Consider the following 16304-nt stretch of genomic DNA (forward strand, 5'->3'; position numbering starts at 1 on the left):
AGAAAAAGACAAGAGCTTGTGAAAATAAAAAACTACTGGCTCACCTTTGCAACAGCTGCAGCCACTCTGTGGTCTCCCCTGCTCTTTGTTTTCATTGCAATGTCCAGCATTATGACTGAAGGAATAGAGTACAGTAGAACCTCACTAATTTACTAGCTAATCCACACACCTCAGAATTTGTACACAAAAAAATAGCCATTATGCCCCACCTCTCAGCCAAGATTGAATTGTAAATACTATAGACAGAGAATGTTCCTATTACTCAGATTTCATTACATGTACAAAATATACTACATAATATTGACTGCATTATTCAATACTACTATAAACATTAAAACCAAAAAATGGTTAAAGATATAAACTAGAATTTGTAATGTATCACCATACATTGTGTTCACTTACTTACACAATTTGGAAACTTTAGGAATTCACAATGGACTCCCAATCAACAGTGAATTAGAGAAGCTCTACTGTACTTATTGTGATTCTTGTATTCAGATCCCTGTATCTGTGATCTCTCAAATCATAATAATTCACCAATTTCTAATTCATATTTGAAAATTACTGCACTTATTACGGCAATATAACTAAACTTAGCTGTATTTCATTTCATTCTACCGTACCACCCAATTCTTTCTTCTCCACATTACTGTATGTTTTCAACGTACTGTTTGAATTTTACTCCACTATATTATTTTCTGTAACTTGAAATGTTTAGTTCCTATATAACATCTGTTATTCAGCAAAGTTCCGCTTTTTGCTTAATTTTCCAGCTGGACAGAAAAATTGATGTACAAGGCATTCAAGTATTGCTCAAGGCAGCACAATACATCTATTTCTTAGATCAAAGAAAATACCCATGATTCTTCCTGGCTTTCTATCCTTTGAACTTCCCACTAGAGCATATAGCATCTCTGTTCTGGAATATAGTAGACCAAAATTACATACTGTATCAGGTCAGTCTGACACAGACGCTTCTCCAGAAAGGTTCTGGTATATTATCACCGCAAATAAACAGTTGTTTACAATAACTGTAAAAAAACAATCCTTACCGGTCTGACATCCCCACATGAGTTTGTAAACTGTCGTGCCAAGCCAAAATCCAGCATGTAACACTTTCTACAGGTGCTAGGGAAACGTCCCATAGCAAAGTTCGACTAGAAAAAGAAACAAAAAAAGTGTACGTAATTAACATACACATAGTAATGAATGACATTGTCCATCATTCTGTCCTTCCTACTGTATTTTCACATCTGCCCATAATCCACTCACTCTGGAGAAAAGAACACATTATACTGACATTGCATATGCCAAGAGAGGGATGCAGAATGCCCCCTCCTTTTTTCTGGCTGCCTAGAGAAAAATGTTCAAATACAAACGAGTTGTATTGTGGAGGCAATACACTTTGAAAACTCATTAACATTCATTTTAATTATCTTTCAAAACCTGCTTCCACAGAGTTTCACTTTTGGGTTTTCTCTACATAGCCTTTTTTCCTAAAATTTCTCAACATTCCACTACTTCAGCTCCACTGATGTCAGCAAAAGGAAGGAACCACACTCCTCAATTGTTATAATGAAGATGAAACATGGGCCATAGCCAATCTAAATAGGCTGAGCTATGCTTACTATCTTTCTCCTTCCATGAAGAACAGGGACAATAGGGAGGTGTTCAAAATTAGGTTCTTAAGGGAAGACAGGCATACATTTCCAGATAGTGAATTTAGACCGACAAATTTTTTTGTTCATCAAAAGACTGCAGTGAGAGAGGCTTGCAATTGAGATTGGAGGAAAAATAGATAAGCAATACTACATCAAGGAAAATTACTCGGATAATCTTGCCACATCAAACTCGGATGATAACAGAAATTCCACAGCAGAATTTGGCTTTGAGATGTGTTAAAGACAGTGCCAAAAAATGCATTGTAACAGCTGTACAGAGAGGGCATGAACTCTTATAAAATCCATTTGACAAGATAACTGTGATTTCATAACTTTGTTTTTCTCTTTTTCTGTGCCTTGTCAGATTTCTCCTCCAGTAGTGCACACACAGATTCCTTGACATCAGGGTACTTATCAGGAAGCGGAAATTTGTACCTGGCTTGCCTTAAGAGGCAAGCAAAGAACATGGCCAATCATTTTTCACAATTCTTTAAAACTTCAAAAATCATTTTGAAACATGCTTTTAGGCCTACAAATTTGGTGTCAAGAAAAATACTAACACAAAGTCCAAATGACAAATTTAACTATCAGTTTTTTTAAAAACAAAAAGCATTTCCGCTGAATAAATTAAAAAAAAACACATTAAAAACATACAGCAGTTTCAGGTAGATTTAAAAAACCCACAAAAATAAAAAAAATAAAACTCTTACAAATATTTCCTAGGTTTAAAGATTAACTCCCTTTGATTTCTTACGTTAAGAGTTTGCTTCCATAGTCCAAATAATCACTAATCATATTTTATTCTGTGGTGGGAGTAATTGCCCATTTTAAGGTCTTCTCAGATGACAAATGAAAGTCATAATTGAAGAGCACTTGGAGGACAACTGCCATTTAAACCAGTTGCAATCTGACACTAAATAATTTTTTTATTGCCATCTTGGAAGAGTCACAGATTCATATCTAATTCTCTGCACCTTCTGACTTCTTAAGATTAACATCTAATATGCTGTCCTTTCTTCTTAATGCTGTCAACTAAGGCCCACATATTCATTACTGGTTTTCAGTTAAGAAGAAATTTACTGGTTTAATGTCTCTGTGCAGGAATCCCACAGAGTGAATGCTCTCAATGGACTCAAGAATCTGCTTTCCCAGGCGCAGGGTAGTACTGATGGTGAAAGTCCCTCGAGACTGGCTCCGACGCAGATCTGCCAAATTCCGACCCTAATCAAAACACAAAAACATTTTCAGAAGCAGTCCCAAAACCAGTATTCACAGGTAACATTAATATTTTTTTTAACTTATCTTTAACTAAGACAAGGTGAATTAGGTAAATATCTTATATTAGACCAACTTCTTTCTGTTGGTGAGAGAAACAAGCTTTTAAGCTTACATCTCTCTCACCAACAGAAACTGGTCCAATAAAAATGCTCTCAACCATCTAATATCCTGGGACCAACACAGCTACAACAAAAGTGTATGCTTTTTTAAAATAGTTCACAATGGAAGTCTTAAGAAACGCATCCCAGGACTCGCCCCTCACTGACTGTAGTCTTCAAGGATGCCACATCTCATAGATTCAGTTTCCAAGTCCAGAAGGACCATTCTGATCATCTAATCTGAGCTTCTGTATAACACAGGCCATAAAACTTCCCCAAAATAATTTTAGAGCATATTTTTTAGAAAAGCATCCAATCTTGACTTAAAGTCTCAGTGATGAAGAAGATGTTCTAAATGTAGATGCAAAATTCTCCAAACATTTCAGAAATTAAGTATAGAAGTTATTTTTGAAAATGTCACTCAGTCTGTCTCTGACTCCAGATAATTTGAACCATACCAACTTGAATCTAGCAGAAAAGTGATGTTGCCATATTTATCAGTTATAATTAGAGATGGACAACATCCTGGGGGAGAAAATGCAGTTTTGGTCAACATGAAACTATTCATAAATTTGTACTGAGTTCCCAGAATAGATTTCCCTAACCCAAAAAATCAAAACAAACCAACCTCCCCCCCCCCCCCAAAAGTCAAAATAAAACATTTAATTTTGACAACATTTTTCATTTTAGATTTTGGGCATTTTGACAAAAAACAAATGACTAGATTAAAAAATGGCTAGAGGTGAGAGTGGAGAGGTGGTGCCCTTATATCTTTTAGCCCAATGATTAGGGCACTCACCTGACATGTAGAAAATGCAAATTCAGTTCCTCTCTTTCCGTTGTGTGAAGTAGGGATTTAGACATGTTTTTTCCACATTTCAGGGCAATGTCTTAGCCACTGAGCTGTGTGACATTCTGGATTGAATCTATGAATCTGAATGGATAATACCGAGGCCAGGGAAAGAGCATGAGAATAATTCCATATTCTGGTAGTTAGGACACTCATAGGATATGGGAGTTCAGGTTCAAGTCCATGCTCCAATGATTATTTAGTTATTTATAAATTTTGCAACAGCTTCAACAGTAGAATTTGAGAACAATCCACATCCGAATATTCCATAGCTGCATAGCTCAAGTACTCTACTACAATGTAGGAGACCCAAGTCCAAATCCCTTCTCCATTTAAGAGAGTGGGGTGAATTAAACTTGGTTCTTCACATATCAGGCGAGTGCCCTAACCACCAGGTGAACTGTCATGAGGAAAACAGCACCGCTTTCCTTCCACTGCCATTTTCTGAATCCAGGGGAGCTGATAGGACTGCCAGGCCCCTCAACAGTGCGTGTGTGTGAGGGAACTCCACGTTCTTGAAGGGGGTGGGGCTGCGCCAGCCAGCACTAGCCCTCATAGCAGCCCAGAACACGCTGTGTGCGGCTCCCATGGTGATTCTAAAGGGCCCAGAGCTCCAGCTGCTGCACTGGACGTGTGTGCTTGATGTGACCCTCCCCAAAGAATCTGAAACAGTAAGGAGGGTCGCTGACAAGTATCAGTTTGCAATACCCTGAACAGTTTAAACCCAGGCATAGGTTCCTTCGGTATTGGGCAGCACTCTGAACAGAGGGTGTGTCTAGACTACAGGGTTTTGTCGACAAAAATGGACTTTTGTCGACAAAACTATACCTGTGTCTACACTGCTGTTGAGTTCTGTCGACATAATGTTGACAGAACTCAGCAGTTTTGTCGACGGCTGTAAACCTCATTCTACAAGGAATAACGCTTTTTGTCGACAGAGTTCTGTCGACAGAAGGCGTTATTGCATTTACACTGTCCTTTGCATCTACACTGTCATGTCGACAAAGCAGCTTGCTTTGTCGACAGAACTGGATGTAGTCTAGACGCTCTTTGTCGACAGTATCTGTTCACAAAACTTCTGTCGACAAAAGCCTGTAGTCTAGACATACCCTAAGAGAGAAAGAAACAAAAAAAGAAAAGCCCCCAAATGAATACCATTCGGTACTTATTCAAGCAAAGTACTTACTGCATGGTCACAAAGAAACAACTCGCAGTATGCTCTGATGACCAACAGTAAAACATGAGAGGTAGAAATGGTGGTTCAAAACTTTATACCTTGATTTTAAGCACAAGCTAATGAAAATTCTCTGGCGCTAACACACAGTGCATGATACATTTCGTATAATGAACATACACAATCACTGGGTATGTCTACACAGCAAAGTTATTTCGAAATAACAGCCCTTATTTCAAAATTATTTTCCTAGCATCTACACAGCCAAACCGCTATTTCAAAATAAATTCGAAATAGTGGAGCGCTTATTTCGAATTTCGTAAACCTACTACAAGGAATAATGCCAAACTTGAAATAGCTATTTCGAAATAAGTACTGTGTAGACACTTATTTCTAAATAGGGGGCCTCTAGCCTTCCCAGGGAGCCCTGGTGGCCACTCTAGCTGCAACCAAGAACACTCCACTCCATCCCCACCTCCCCAGAGCCCTTAAAGGGGTAGACTCTGGCCACAGTGCCTGTGTCAGCTCCAAGCCTGCCAGCCCAGGGCCAGCAGTCACTGCCCCTGACCCAGTGGCCCCGAAACATGAGCCAGCAAGCCACTGGCAGCCAGTCTTCCGCCGCCCCCCAGGAGCAGTCTGCTAGCTCCCAGGACCCTGCCAGGGCCCAGAGAAGGCAGGAGCCTTCCTGGTCCAGGGTGGAGATCATGGACCTTATTCAGGTTTGGGGGGGATACCCCCAACGTCCATGATCTCCGCACTACATGGAGGAACGTGGCCATCTATGGCAGGATAGCTGCCAGCCTGGCCACCAAAGGCCACATGCAAACTCAGGAGCAGATTCGCATGAAAATAAAGTTGGTCTGCCGAGACCCTCAACCCTAAGCTTCCCCTACCTCTTCTTCCCCTTGCTTTCCCCTTCCAGCTCCCTCCTCCCAGGTTTCTCCCTCCCCTCTCCCACCCTCTCTTTTCCCCTCTTCTGCCTCCTTTCCCCAGTCTCACCAGAGTTTCATTCCCTCCCCCCCCTCAGTTTTGTTAAATAAAGAGAGTTTGTGTTCACGAAAATACGTGTATTTTATTTGACACCAGGAAGGGAGGTTAGGGAGGGGTAAGTGGAAGGATGTGAGGGAGGAATGAGGCACAAGCCCCCAGTGAGGCACACCAGGGAGGCTCTTAGTGCTCCTAATGGATGGAAGCTCTCCTGCAGGGCCTCCTGGATACTGACAGCCCCCCAAGGGACTTCCCGGATAGCAGCCTGCGGAAAGTGCAGCCAGGCTCGCAGCAAAGCGTCCAAGAGAAGCACCAGGGTGCCCAGGGGCAGCTCTGGCTCCACGTTGCAGAGTGCTGTGATGTCCTGAGTAAGGGCAACCAGAGCATGCAGAGACAAAATGCTTTGCTGTCCCTCATTGAGGTAGACAAGCAAGCAGGGAAACCTGAGAACTGGCTGCCCAGGAGGGGTCCCTTTAAGCACAGATATCAGATAGCCTCAGACAGCAGCCTCACACAGTAAGTCCTGATCTGGTGCACTGCCAGAACTGGTTCTGGCCAGCCTTAAATGCGATTTAGAGTCCACTCAGTGTGGACACGCTATTTCGAAATGCATTTTGTTTGTAGACGCGTTATTTCGAAATGAGCTATTTCAAATTAACTATTTCAAAAAAAGAAGTTACTCACCCTGTGAAGTAACGATTGTTCTTCAAGATGTGCCCCGTGGGTGCTCCACTCTAGGTGTCGGATCCCGTCCCGGCGCTGCGGCTCGGAGACTTTTCATAGCCGTGCTCCGCCGGCTCGCACATGCGTGGTTCCCCAGGATAGCGTTCGCACCTTTGATCAGCCGCGCACGAGCCGGCAACCGTCAGTTCCTCTCATCCGCTCATCTGTAAGAACATTAAGAAGAAATTTCCAGAGCGGGGAGGAAGGGCGGGTCGTGGAGCACCCACGGGGCACATCTCGAAGAACAATCGTTACTTCACAGGGTGAGTAACTTCTTTTTCTTCTTCGAGTGGCCCTGTGGGTGCTCCACGCTAGGTGACTCCGGAGCAGTACACAGAACAGAATTAAAGCGCTCCGGAATCCAGACTACCAGCACGATTCAGTACTGCTGTAGCCACAGAATAATCTGAAGTAAACTGATCGACTATGGTGTAGTGCTTCACAAAAGTCGCGTGCGAGGACCATGTTGCCGCTCTGCAAATGTCACAAAAGGACACCCCACTGAGACAGGCCGTAGTAGCAGCAACTGCCCTAGTTGAATGAGCTTTGGGACGAGAGGGGAGAGGCTTCCCTCGCAGCGAGTGGCACATAGATATACACAACACTATGAGATTGGAAAGACGCTGAGAAGTTAAAGGCTGTCCTTTTGAGTGACTCGCCACTGACACTAGCAAATGGTCTGTTTTCCTAAAACCCCGTGTTCTGTCGATGTAAAACGCCAACGTTCTTCTCACATCCAAGGTATGTAAGTGTGCTGCTTGCGTTGAGGTATGGGGTTTTGGGAAGAAGCATGGTAAAACTACCGGTTCGTTTATGTGGAATTCAGAAGACACCTTTGGAATAAACGCTGGATGAGTCCTCAACGTTACCGATTCTTTCGAAAAAACCGTATAGGGCGGCGAAGCCATAAAAGCTGCTATCTCACTCACTCTGCGAGCTGAAGTGAGGGCTAGGAGAAATACCAGCTTGACCATAAGTAAGTGCAATGTTACCGTCGCTAAAGGCTCAAAAGGGGGATGAGTCAAAGTTTGTAGGACCAGATCCAAGTTCCATGAGGGAGGAGGAGGCCTCCGGGGAGGGTGGAGATTTCAAAGTCCCTTCAGGAACCTTTTTGTAGTAGGGTGAGCGAACAAGGAAATATCATCATCCCTATGGTGGAATGCATTGATTGCTGCCAAGTGTACCCATAGCAATGCAATTGCCAAGCCATTGTCGTGTAGTTGTAAAAGATAATCCAATATACAAGGTAAGGATGCAAACCGCGAGTCCATGTTATTGTCCGCGCACCATGCTTGGAACTTTGCCCACTTAGCTGTATAAGCGGTTCGTGTAGATTGTTTTCGACTGTGCATCAACACTTGCTTGACTCGCTGAGAGCAGGATTGCTCAGAGTCGGTAAACCAGCCAGCATCCACGCAGTGAGGTGTAGAACCTCTGGTCACGGATGACTAATGGATCCGTTGTCCTGGGTCAACAGATTCAGAAGAGAAGGTAGAGGATATGGCGTTTTCACTGACATCTGGTAGAGCATTGAAAACCAAGGCTGACGAGCCCATGCTGGCGCTAGAAGGATTACCCGAGCTTTGTCTACATTGATCTTTTCAAGAACCCTGGGAATTAACACTGTCGGTGGGAAAGCGTACAGTAGTGCCGTTCCCCAGTGGAGAAGGAAGGCGTCCCCCAGCGAGTGTTGTCCTATCCCAGCTCTCGAACAATAATTGGGACATTTCAAATTGAGTTCTGTCACAAACAGATCTATCGTCGGAAATCCCCAACGAGCGAAAATACGATTGAGTACGTCCATGCGAATCTCCCACTTGTGGTCGTGTGGAAAACGCCTGCTGAGAGAGTCCGCTACTAAATTGTCGACACCTGGCAAGTAGGAAGCTGTTAGAACAGTGTTGTTGGCAATACACCAATTCCATAAACGGATGCTCTCTGCGCAAAGAGAGCGGGATCAGGCACCTCCTTGCTTGTTTATATAAAACATAGTCGCCATGTTGTCTGTTAAAATCCTGGTCACTGTATTTTGAATGTGTGACCGAAAATGCTTGCAGGCATGCCGCACCGCTCTCAACTCGAGCAGATTGATGTGCAGTAGCATTTCTCGTGGCGACCAATGTCCCTGGACCGTGGAATTGCCCATGTGAGCTCCCCAGCCTATGAGGGAGGCATCTGTAGTTATTTGTGTAGTAGGTTGAGGGCGATGAAATGGGACGCCCGTGAGAAGATTGGTCGGGTTGGTCCACCACTGCAGGGATTCCCGCACATACTGTGGTACCACTACGAGTCTGTGGAGACTGTGCCTTGACGGGATGTAAACCGTGGCTAACCAGTGCTGGAGGCAACGAAAACGTAACCTTGCGTTGCACACTACGATGGTGGTAGCAGCCATATGCCCCAACAGCTGTAGCCAGACGCGTGTGGGAATTTTCGGAGCGTGGACCACTGTGTGTATCAATTCTTTGATTATTATAAAATGTTCCATCGGTAAATATGCACGCGCCATAGCTGAATCGAGGCGCGCACCTATGAACATGAGATTTTGGGACAGAACTAGTGTTGACTTCTTCAAGTTTATGAGAAGACCCAGAGTAGCAAATTCGTCGGATACTGTCCGAACCATATGACATGTTTCCATATAGGTCGTACCCCTGAGAAGGCAATCGTCTAAGTAGGGGAATATTGTCACCCCTAGTCTGTGTAGGTGGGACGCGACTACTGCTAACATCTTGGTGAAAACCCTGGGAGCACATGCCAGGCCGAATGGTAGGACCCTATACTGGTAATGCTCGCTCCCCAATCGGAAACGAAGGAAACGTCTGTGTGCCACGTGAATTTCTACGTGGAAATAAGCGTCTTGCAAGTCAAGGACTGCAAACCAATCCTTCTTGTTCAATGACGGAAGAATGGTTGATAAGGTTACCATCTTGAAACGCTGCCTCCGAAGATGCTGGTTTAGCTTTCGAAGGTCCAGGATGGGTCTCTATCCTCCCGACTTCTTTGGTATGAGGAAATATCGAGAGTAAAAACCTTTTCCCCGAAACTGCTTGGGAACTCTCTCTATCGCCCCAATGATGAGCAAACGTTGAACTTCTTGTTCCAACAGTTTCGCGTGAGAGGGGTCCCTGAAGAGGGACGGGGAGGGGGGAGTGGTGGAGGGAAAAGAGAGAAAAGGGATGGAGAGGCCGGATTGAACTACCTCTAGCACCCATCTGTCTGTGGTGATCGTAGACCAGTGGTGGTAAAAAGAGCGTAGACGATGGTGAAAAAGATGATGAGCTTCTGTATTGACTATGGGCAATTGGTTTGCATCCTCGACAAGCAAGTCAAATCTGTTGCTTAGTCAACTGCCGATTACCCGAACGGTTCTGCTGTGGTCGTTTACGTTGGGGGCGTTGTCTAGGATGCTGGTTGTCAAAAGGACGTGATTGCTGTCTAGCAAAATTGAAGTCATATCTCCGTTGGTAAGGGAAATAACACCTACGTTCGAAGGAAGGTGTGTACATCCCCAGTGTACGTAGCGTGGTGCATGAGTCTTTTCCCGAGTGGAGGACCTCATCAGTGTTTGCCGCAAAAAGCTTAAATTTGTCAAAGGGCAGATCCTCAACCTTGCTTTGCAACTCCTTTGGCGCTCCTGCTGACGAAAGCCAAGATGATCTCGTCATGGCGATACCAGTCGCAGCGGCCCGAGCTGCTGTGTCAGCCATATCCATAGCAATCTGAAGTGCAGCGCTACATGACGCGTACCCCTCCTGTACTATTGCTTTCAGGAGTGGTTTCTTGGTGTCTGGGAGATGGTGCAACAAATCTGTTAGTTTGGAGTAATTATGGAAGTTATGATTCGACAAATGGGCTGAGTAATTTGCAATGCGAAGTAAAAGTGTAGCTGAGGAAAAGACTTTCCTCCCCAAAATATCCAATTTTTTATTGTCCTTGTCCGAAAGGGTATTTCTGTATTGTGGCACCTTACCCCTACGTTGCGCTGCGTCTACTACCAGTGAATTGGGTTGGGGTGATTGAATAAAAAGTCCAACCCCTTTGCTGGAACAAAATATTTTCTATCAGCTTTTTTACTTGTAGGTGCCACCGATGTTGGGGCTTGCCATATCTCATCCGCCACTTCCATAATCACCTCATCGATTGGTAACGCGACTTTCACACGTTGTTGAGGACGGAGGTTCTTCAAAAGGCGATGTTTCTTAACAGGCACATCTGCTAGCTGTATGTCCTGTGTGTCTGCCACTCGTTTGAAGAGATCCTGAAAATGCTTCAGATCATCCGGTGGGGAGATTTCAACTGGGCAAATCGCTTCATCCGGGGAAGACGATGGGCAGTCCGCTGGGGAAGCTTCCGTCTTAGGGTCCTCTGTTTCCGACAACTGACCCTCCTCTGGTTCGGATTGGTCTAATTGGATTGTTGGGCTCTTAGTTGGAGAAGGGGAGCGCAGTGGTTGTGATCGATGAGGTAAGTATTCTGCTAACGGTGATTGGCAGATGTGAGAAGATCCCCTATGCGATGGTGGTGAATGGTGATGCTGGGGATGATCGACATATGATCTATGATAGCGCTCACAGTAACGTTCAGAGCGTGACAGAGAGGGTATCGAGAAGAACGTGCGCTACCATGCTGGATATAATAGACGCGGCATGGAGAGCGCCTCACCAATCCGTACCTCGAGAGACAGGAGGGCGACCGGGATCGCGAACGGGACCGATGTGCATCTAAATACACCGCGTCCCTATAATCGTGCCGGCTGTACCTACTCCTCGAGGGGGAAAAGTAGCCGTGATAGCGACTTTGCCTTTTTGGTGAAGCAGATGGGGAAAGAGATCTGTCCCTATAATGGGTCTTTGACAGTGACTTTCTATATGTTCAAGTCTCATCCCTAGCCCGAAGCACAGGGGAACCAGGCACTGAGTGAAGGTGAGACGGTGCCGGAGAGGTCAGCTGCTGCTGATCTGGTGTCGGTGCCGGTAGGGCCACCGGTGCCGGGGTTAGCAATGGTGCCGGGTCTGAGGCACTGGCGTGTCCTGCCTCAGGTCCCGGTGCTGGAGGAGACGGTGCCGACATCACTGCCAGGGCGGGCGAAATAGGCGCCGATCCACTGGGTGCCGCACAAGCCGTTGAAGCCGGTGCCGGGAGGCTGGTCAATTGCGGCACCGGCGCGCTCGTCAATTTCAAGGAGCGTGCGGCTGAAGCCGGTGCAGGCTTGCTGGTCAGCTGCGGCGCCGCTCCCAGCAACGGCGCTGAAGCCGCTCTCTTTCCGGATGGTGGGGGCTCACTTATGCCAGCCCCAGCAAGTTGTCCGGACCCCCCGGGGTTCACTTTAGAAGCCACTGCCGGGGTTGAGACTGCCGCAGGGAGGGAGCGCGTCGGGGACAGTTTTGATGCTCTGGAGCCAGTCGGTCCCGGAGAAGCTGCTCTCCTCTTGTGATGGGAGGTTTTTGTGGCTGTTGGAGGGATAGGATCAGGCTGCAACGCCTTGCCAAACATCAGCATCCTTATCTTCATTTCCCGCTCCCTCCGGGCTCTTGAAGTTAACTTACGGCAATGGGTGCACTTGTCAGGGACATGAGTCTCCCCCAGGCACCTAATACACGTGTCATGGCCATCGGCCGTTGGCATGGCTTCACAGCATACTGGACATTTTTTAAAACCAGTTGATCCTGGCATTGTCAGTAGAGTTAAACGAAAAACTGATCCCAGCTGTGACCCCCGCTGTGGGTAGTCAGTTTCACAGTCTAGCGTTCACCGCACTGCTTCTGAGTGAAAAGCAGGTTTGAAAGAAAAACCTTTTTTTTTTCTTTTTTTTTTAAACAAGAGAATACGTAACAAGTAACAGGAACACAGCTAACACTAAAATTTTTAGCTATCTAAAACCATAACTGAAGAAGAGATCAGGGAGCTCCGACCGCGACCTGAGGCGGTTGAGAGGAACTGACGGTTGCCGGCTCGCGCGCGGCTGATCAAAGGCGCGAACACTATCCTGGGGAACCACGCATGCACGAGCCGGCAGAGCACGGCTATGAAAAGTCTCCGAGCCGCGGCGCCAGGACGGGACCCGACACCTTGAGTGGAGCACTCACGGGGCCACTCGAAAAAGAATAAGATATTTCGAAATAATACCGTAATGTAGACATACCCACTGAGAACAGGTCATCTGATCCTCTGGATTGAGCCTTAACTTATACAGGACGTTTCTTAGCAATGTATTTTTATTAGTAAAGTGATCAAAAACATATACTAAAAAGACTAACCTATTCCAGAAGCAGTTGGGCACATTTTAAGCTATCTTTCAACTTCAGGTGAAGTTTTCAGAGGGAGGTGAATTATTTCAAAAAACATCCCACCTCTCTCTAAAATAATCCAGCTGTTCTGAAGATCAGTGTGATTTTGCCTTTTTTCTGGCAGATAATGGGAACAATATGAAATACCGTATTCAGATTTCCTTGGCTCACCACCCCAACATAACAATGGCCTAAAAAAATTGTATTTATTTATTTTGCTAAATACAAGCATGAATAAAAAATAAATCCCTAAAATCTATTTAGTTCAACATACCTGCAGCTGCATTACCACGTAGTTAAATCTGTCATTCCGTCCGCAGCCAATGAATCTACAGACATGGTCTTTCCCTGAGGGGAAAAAAGAAACAAGTTAGCCAATTACACCTAATGTTTGTCTGTCTTCATTTAGATATCTAGTAAAATATGCAAAAATGTGCTAATATATTACTCTAGGTGCCTTTATCCAACTTAAAAAATGATATTCACACTAAAACAGTAGTGAAGCAGCTCTGCTGCCAGTGAAACAAAACTCCTTCTGCCATACAGATCAGCTCCCTTAGCAGTGCAGAATGATCTAAGCATACTTAATCCTGCCTCAGTACAGAGGGAAGAACTGGATGATCTTTTCCACACCAAGGATTATACGTTCTAGAATATTTATTGCACTATGCCTACACTTATCACCAGGATACCTCCATCCCACACGGCTATACTATAGGCTTTGAAAACAGTGCCCTTTATACTCACCATGACATACCACACTAATACCAACCCTGGTACCTTCCCTTGCAACAAACCCCATTGCCAACTTTGTCCACATATTCATTCTGCTGATACCATTATTGGACCTAACCAAGTGAGTTATAAGATCAAGAACACATATTCCTGCGCATCCAGAAATATAATCTATGCTATCATGTACCGAAAGTGTCCGTCTGCTATGTACATTGGACAAACATCTCAGACACTTCACCAAAGGATTAATGCCCACAAAACAGATATCAGATAAGATCACAAAGAGAAAACAGTTTCTTGCCATTTTAACCAGAAAGGACACTCTCTCAATGACTTAACCACCTGCATTCTGCTACAAAGACCTTTTACATCTGCACTTGAAAGGGAATCCTCTGAACTGTCATTCATGTTAAAATTCGACACTTTCCAACAAGGACTTAAACATTTGAACTATCTCACCCATTACCAAGACAGTTTCCCCAATTATCACCTCTAATACCATTAACTCACAAACATCCCACTCTCCCTACCTCTAATATCATCAATTCACAGACACTTACCTTGCTCCCCCCCGCCCCCCGCCCTGCATCCTCCTCCTGTTCTGCAATGTGATTTGTCCTTTTCATATTTGTTCATTTTTTTTAATTGTATCCTTTGGTATATATGGTTGTGACTACTTTCTTCCACTATTTGATCTGAGGAAGTGGGTCTGGCCCACGAAAGCTCATCATCTAATAAACCATCTTGTTAGTCTTTAAAGTGCTACATTATCCTGCATTTTGCTTCAGGTTAAACCAGCACACAACATGGTGGTTTAATCCATCTCTCTGAAATAAGGGGGAAAATAACCAAAAGCAATTTAAGATGATAAAAAGAACCAGCCAGCCTTAATCAAATCTGTGCCATAAATATGTATAGCCATCCAGAAAGTCCATTTTGAAAAGAAATAAAGAAAAGAACTGGCAGATCCCTGTTCTAAAGGGCAACCTGAGGGGAAGACTATCCAGCAACAGAATCCACTACCACTAGCCTGCAGAATATATTAAAAATGATGAACGGGTTCCTCTTTATCCTGCAAAAAGAGAATGGGTAAGTACAATCAGGTTAAAAAAATGTAAATTGTACTACTGCAGCTGGGGAAGTAAGTATGTCAGTAGCCATTTTGGATAAGTCACACAGGGCATGTCTACACTACCACCCTAGTTCAAACTAGGGTGGTTAATGTAGACAACCGGAGTTGCAAATGAAGCCCGGGATTTGAATTTCCCAGGCTTCATTTGCATATTGCCGGGCGCCGCCATTTTTAAATGTCCACTAGTTTGGACTCTGTGCCCGTGGCTACACGCAGCTCGAACTAGGTAGTTCAGATTAGGCTTCCTATTCCGAACTACCGTTACTCCTCGTGGAGTAACGAGGTGTACCGGTAGTTCGGACTAGGAACCTAGTCCGAACTACCTAGTTCGAGCCCCGTGTAGCCGCGCTACACGGGGTTCGAACAAGCAGGGATTTAAAAATGGCGGCTCCCCGCTTATGCAAATGAAGCCCGGGAAATTCAAATCCCGGGCTTCATTTGCAAGTGCGGTATGCCTACATTACCCTCGTAGTTCGAACTAGGAGGGTAGTGTAGACATACCCATAAGGACTAGTCGACTATCCGATAAGCAAAAGCTTATCAGATAGTCCAGTCAACTAGTCAATTCCCCCACTCCCCTGTGCCTCTATCAGATAGAGGCAGCAAAGGGAGGGGGAAAATAGGGGTACTTCAAAGCGGCAGCACCGCATGGAGCCCATACCTGGGCTCTGTGCAGCACTGCTGCTTTGAAACGCCACCATGGCGGCGTTTCAAAGGGGCAGTGCCACACAGCTGATCCTGGGCTCAGCTCCATGAGGCCTGCCCCTTTGAAACACCAAGGCAGTGTTTCAAAGTGGCAGCGTTGCATGGAGCCTGAGGTCAGCTGACCCTGGATTCTGGGGAAATGCGTGCGGAACCCAGGGTCAGCTGGGAAGTCCCGTGGCATTTCAAAACAGCAGCACAGCATGGAACCCGGGTCTGAGGGGGATTCTGAGTCTCCTGCTGGCCCCAAGCTCCATGAGGGTGCTTCCACTTTGAAATGCACAAGAGCCCCCGCTGAGGACTCTTGTACATTTCAAAGCTGGCACACCGCGTGCAGCCTGGAGTCAGTGGACTTCCCACTGGCGCGGGCTGTACATGGAGTTCCACATTCCTCCTTTGAAATGTACAAGAGCCCTGGGGCTCTTATATATTTCAAACGAGGAATGCGGAAGTGCCTCTCTACTAGTTGAGTAGTCGATGGAAATTCCATTGACTACTCAACTAGTAAATTACTCGCTATTTAACATCCTTATTGCAGAATGAGGCTTCCGCTCCCCTCAGCTGATTCCTTCTGAACCACCCAAAAGTAAGCAATTAACATATTTTTAAAAAGTATTTATATTGCTTTGTTAATCACAGGTATTAACTGTGATTGATTGACAGCCCTAAATAAT

At 45.2% G+C, this 16304-nt stretch overlaps 1 protein-coding gene across 6 annotated transcripts in view; it reads right to left on the reverse strand.

Moving 5' to 3' along the window:
* TTBK2 (tau tubulin kinase 2) overlaps positions 1–16304 on the reverse strand; it is a 169682-nt gene that overhangs the window by 84348 nt on the left and 69030 nt on the right. For 5 of the 6 annotated variants that reach the window (XM_025190893.3, XM_075927247.2, XM_075927244.2 and 2 more), the window contains 3 exons: positions 13336–13409; positions 2742–2882; positions 1053–1157 (listed from right to left, as the gene is read on the reverse strand). In XM_025190893.3, the coding sequence (XP_025046678.1) occupies positions 1053–1157; positions 2742–2882; positions 13336–13409 (320 nt within the window). Of the gene's footprint in view, positions 1–44; positions 116–1052; positions 1158–2741; positions 2883–13335; positions 13410–16304 lie in introns of those variants that run through there. The other variant, XM_025190897.3, reaches the window with a different exon arrangement.

The sequence above is a fragment of the Pelodiscus sinensis genome, chromosome 5, assembly GCF_052426305.1.
Source record: "Pelodiscus sinensis isolate ZL-2025 chromosome 5, ASM5242630v1, whole genome shotgun sequence".
Lineage (NCBI taxonomy): Eukaryota > Metazoa > Chordata > Testudines > Trionychidae > Pelodiscus > Pelodiscus sinensis.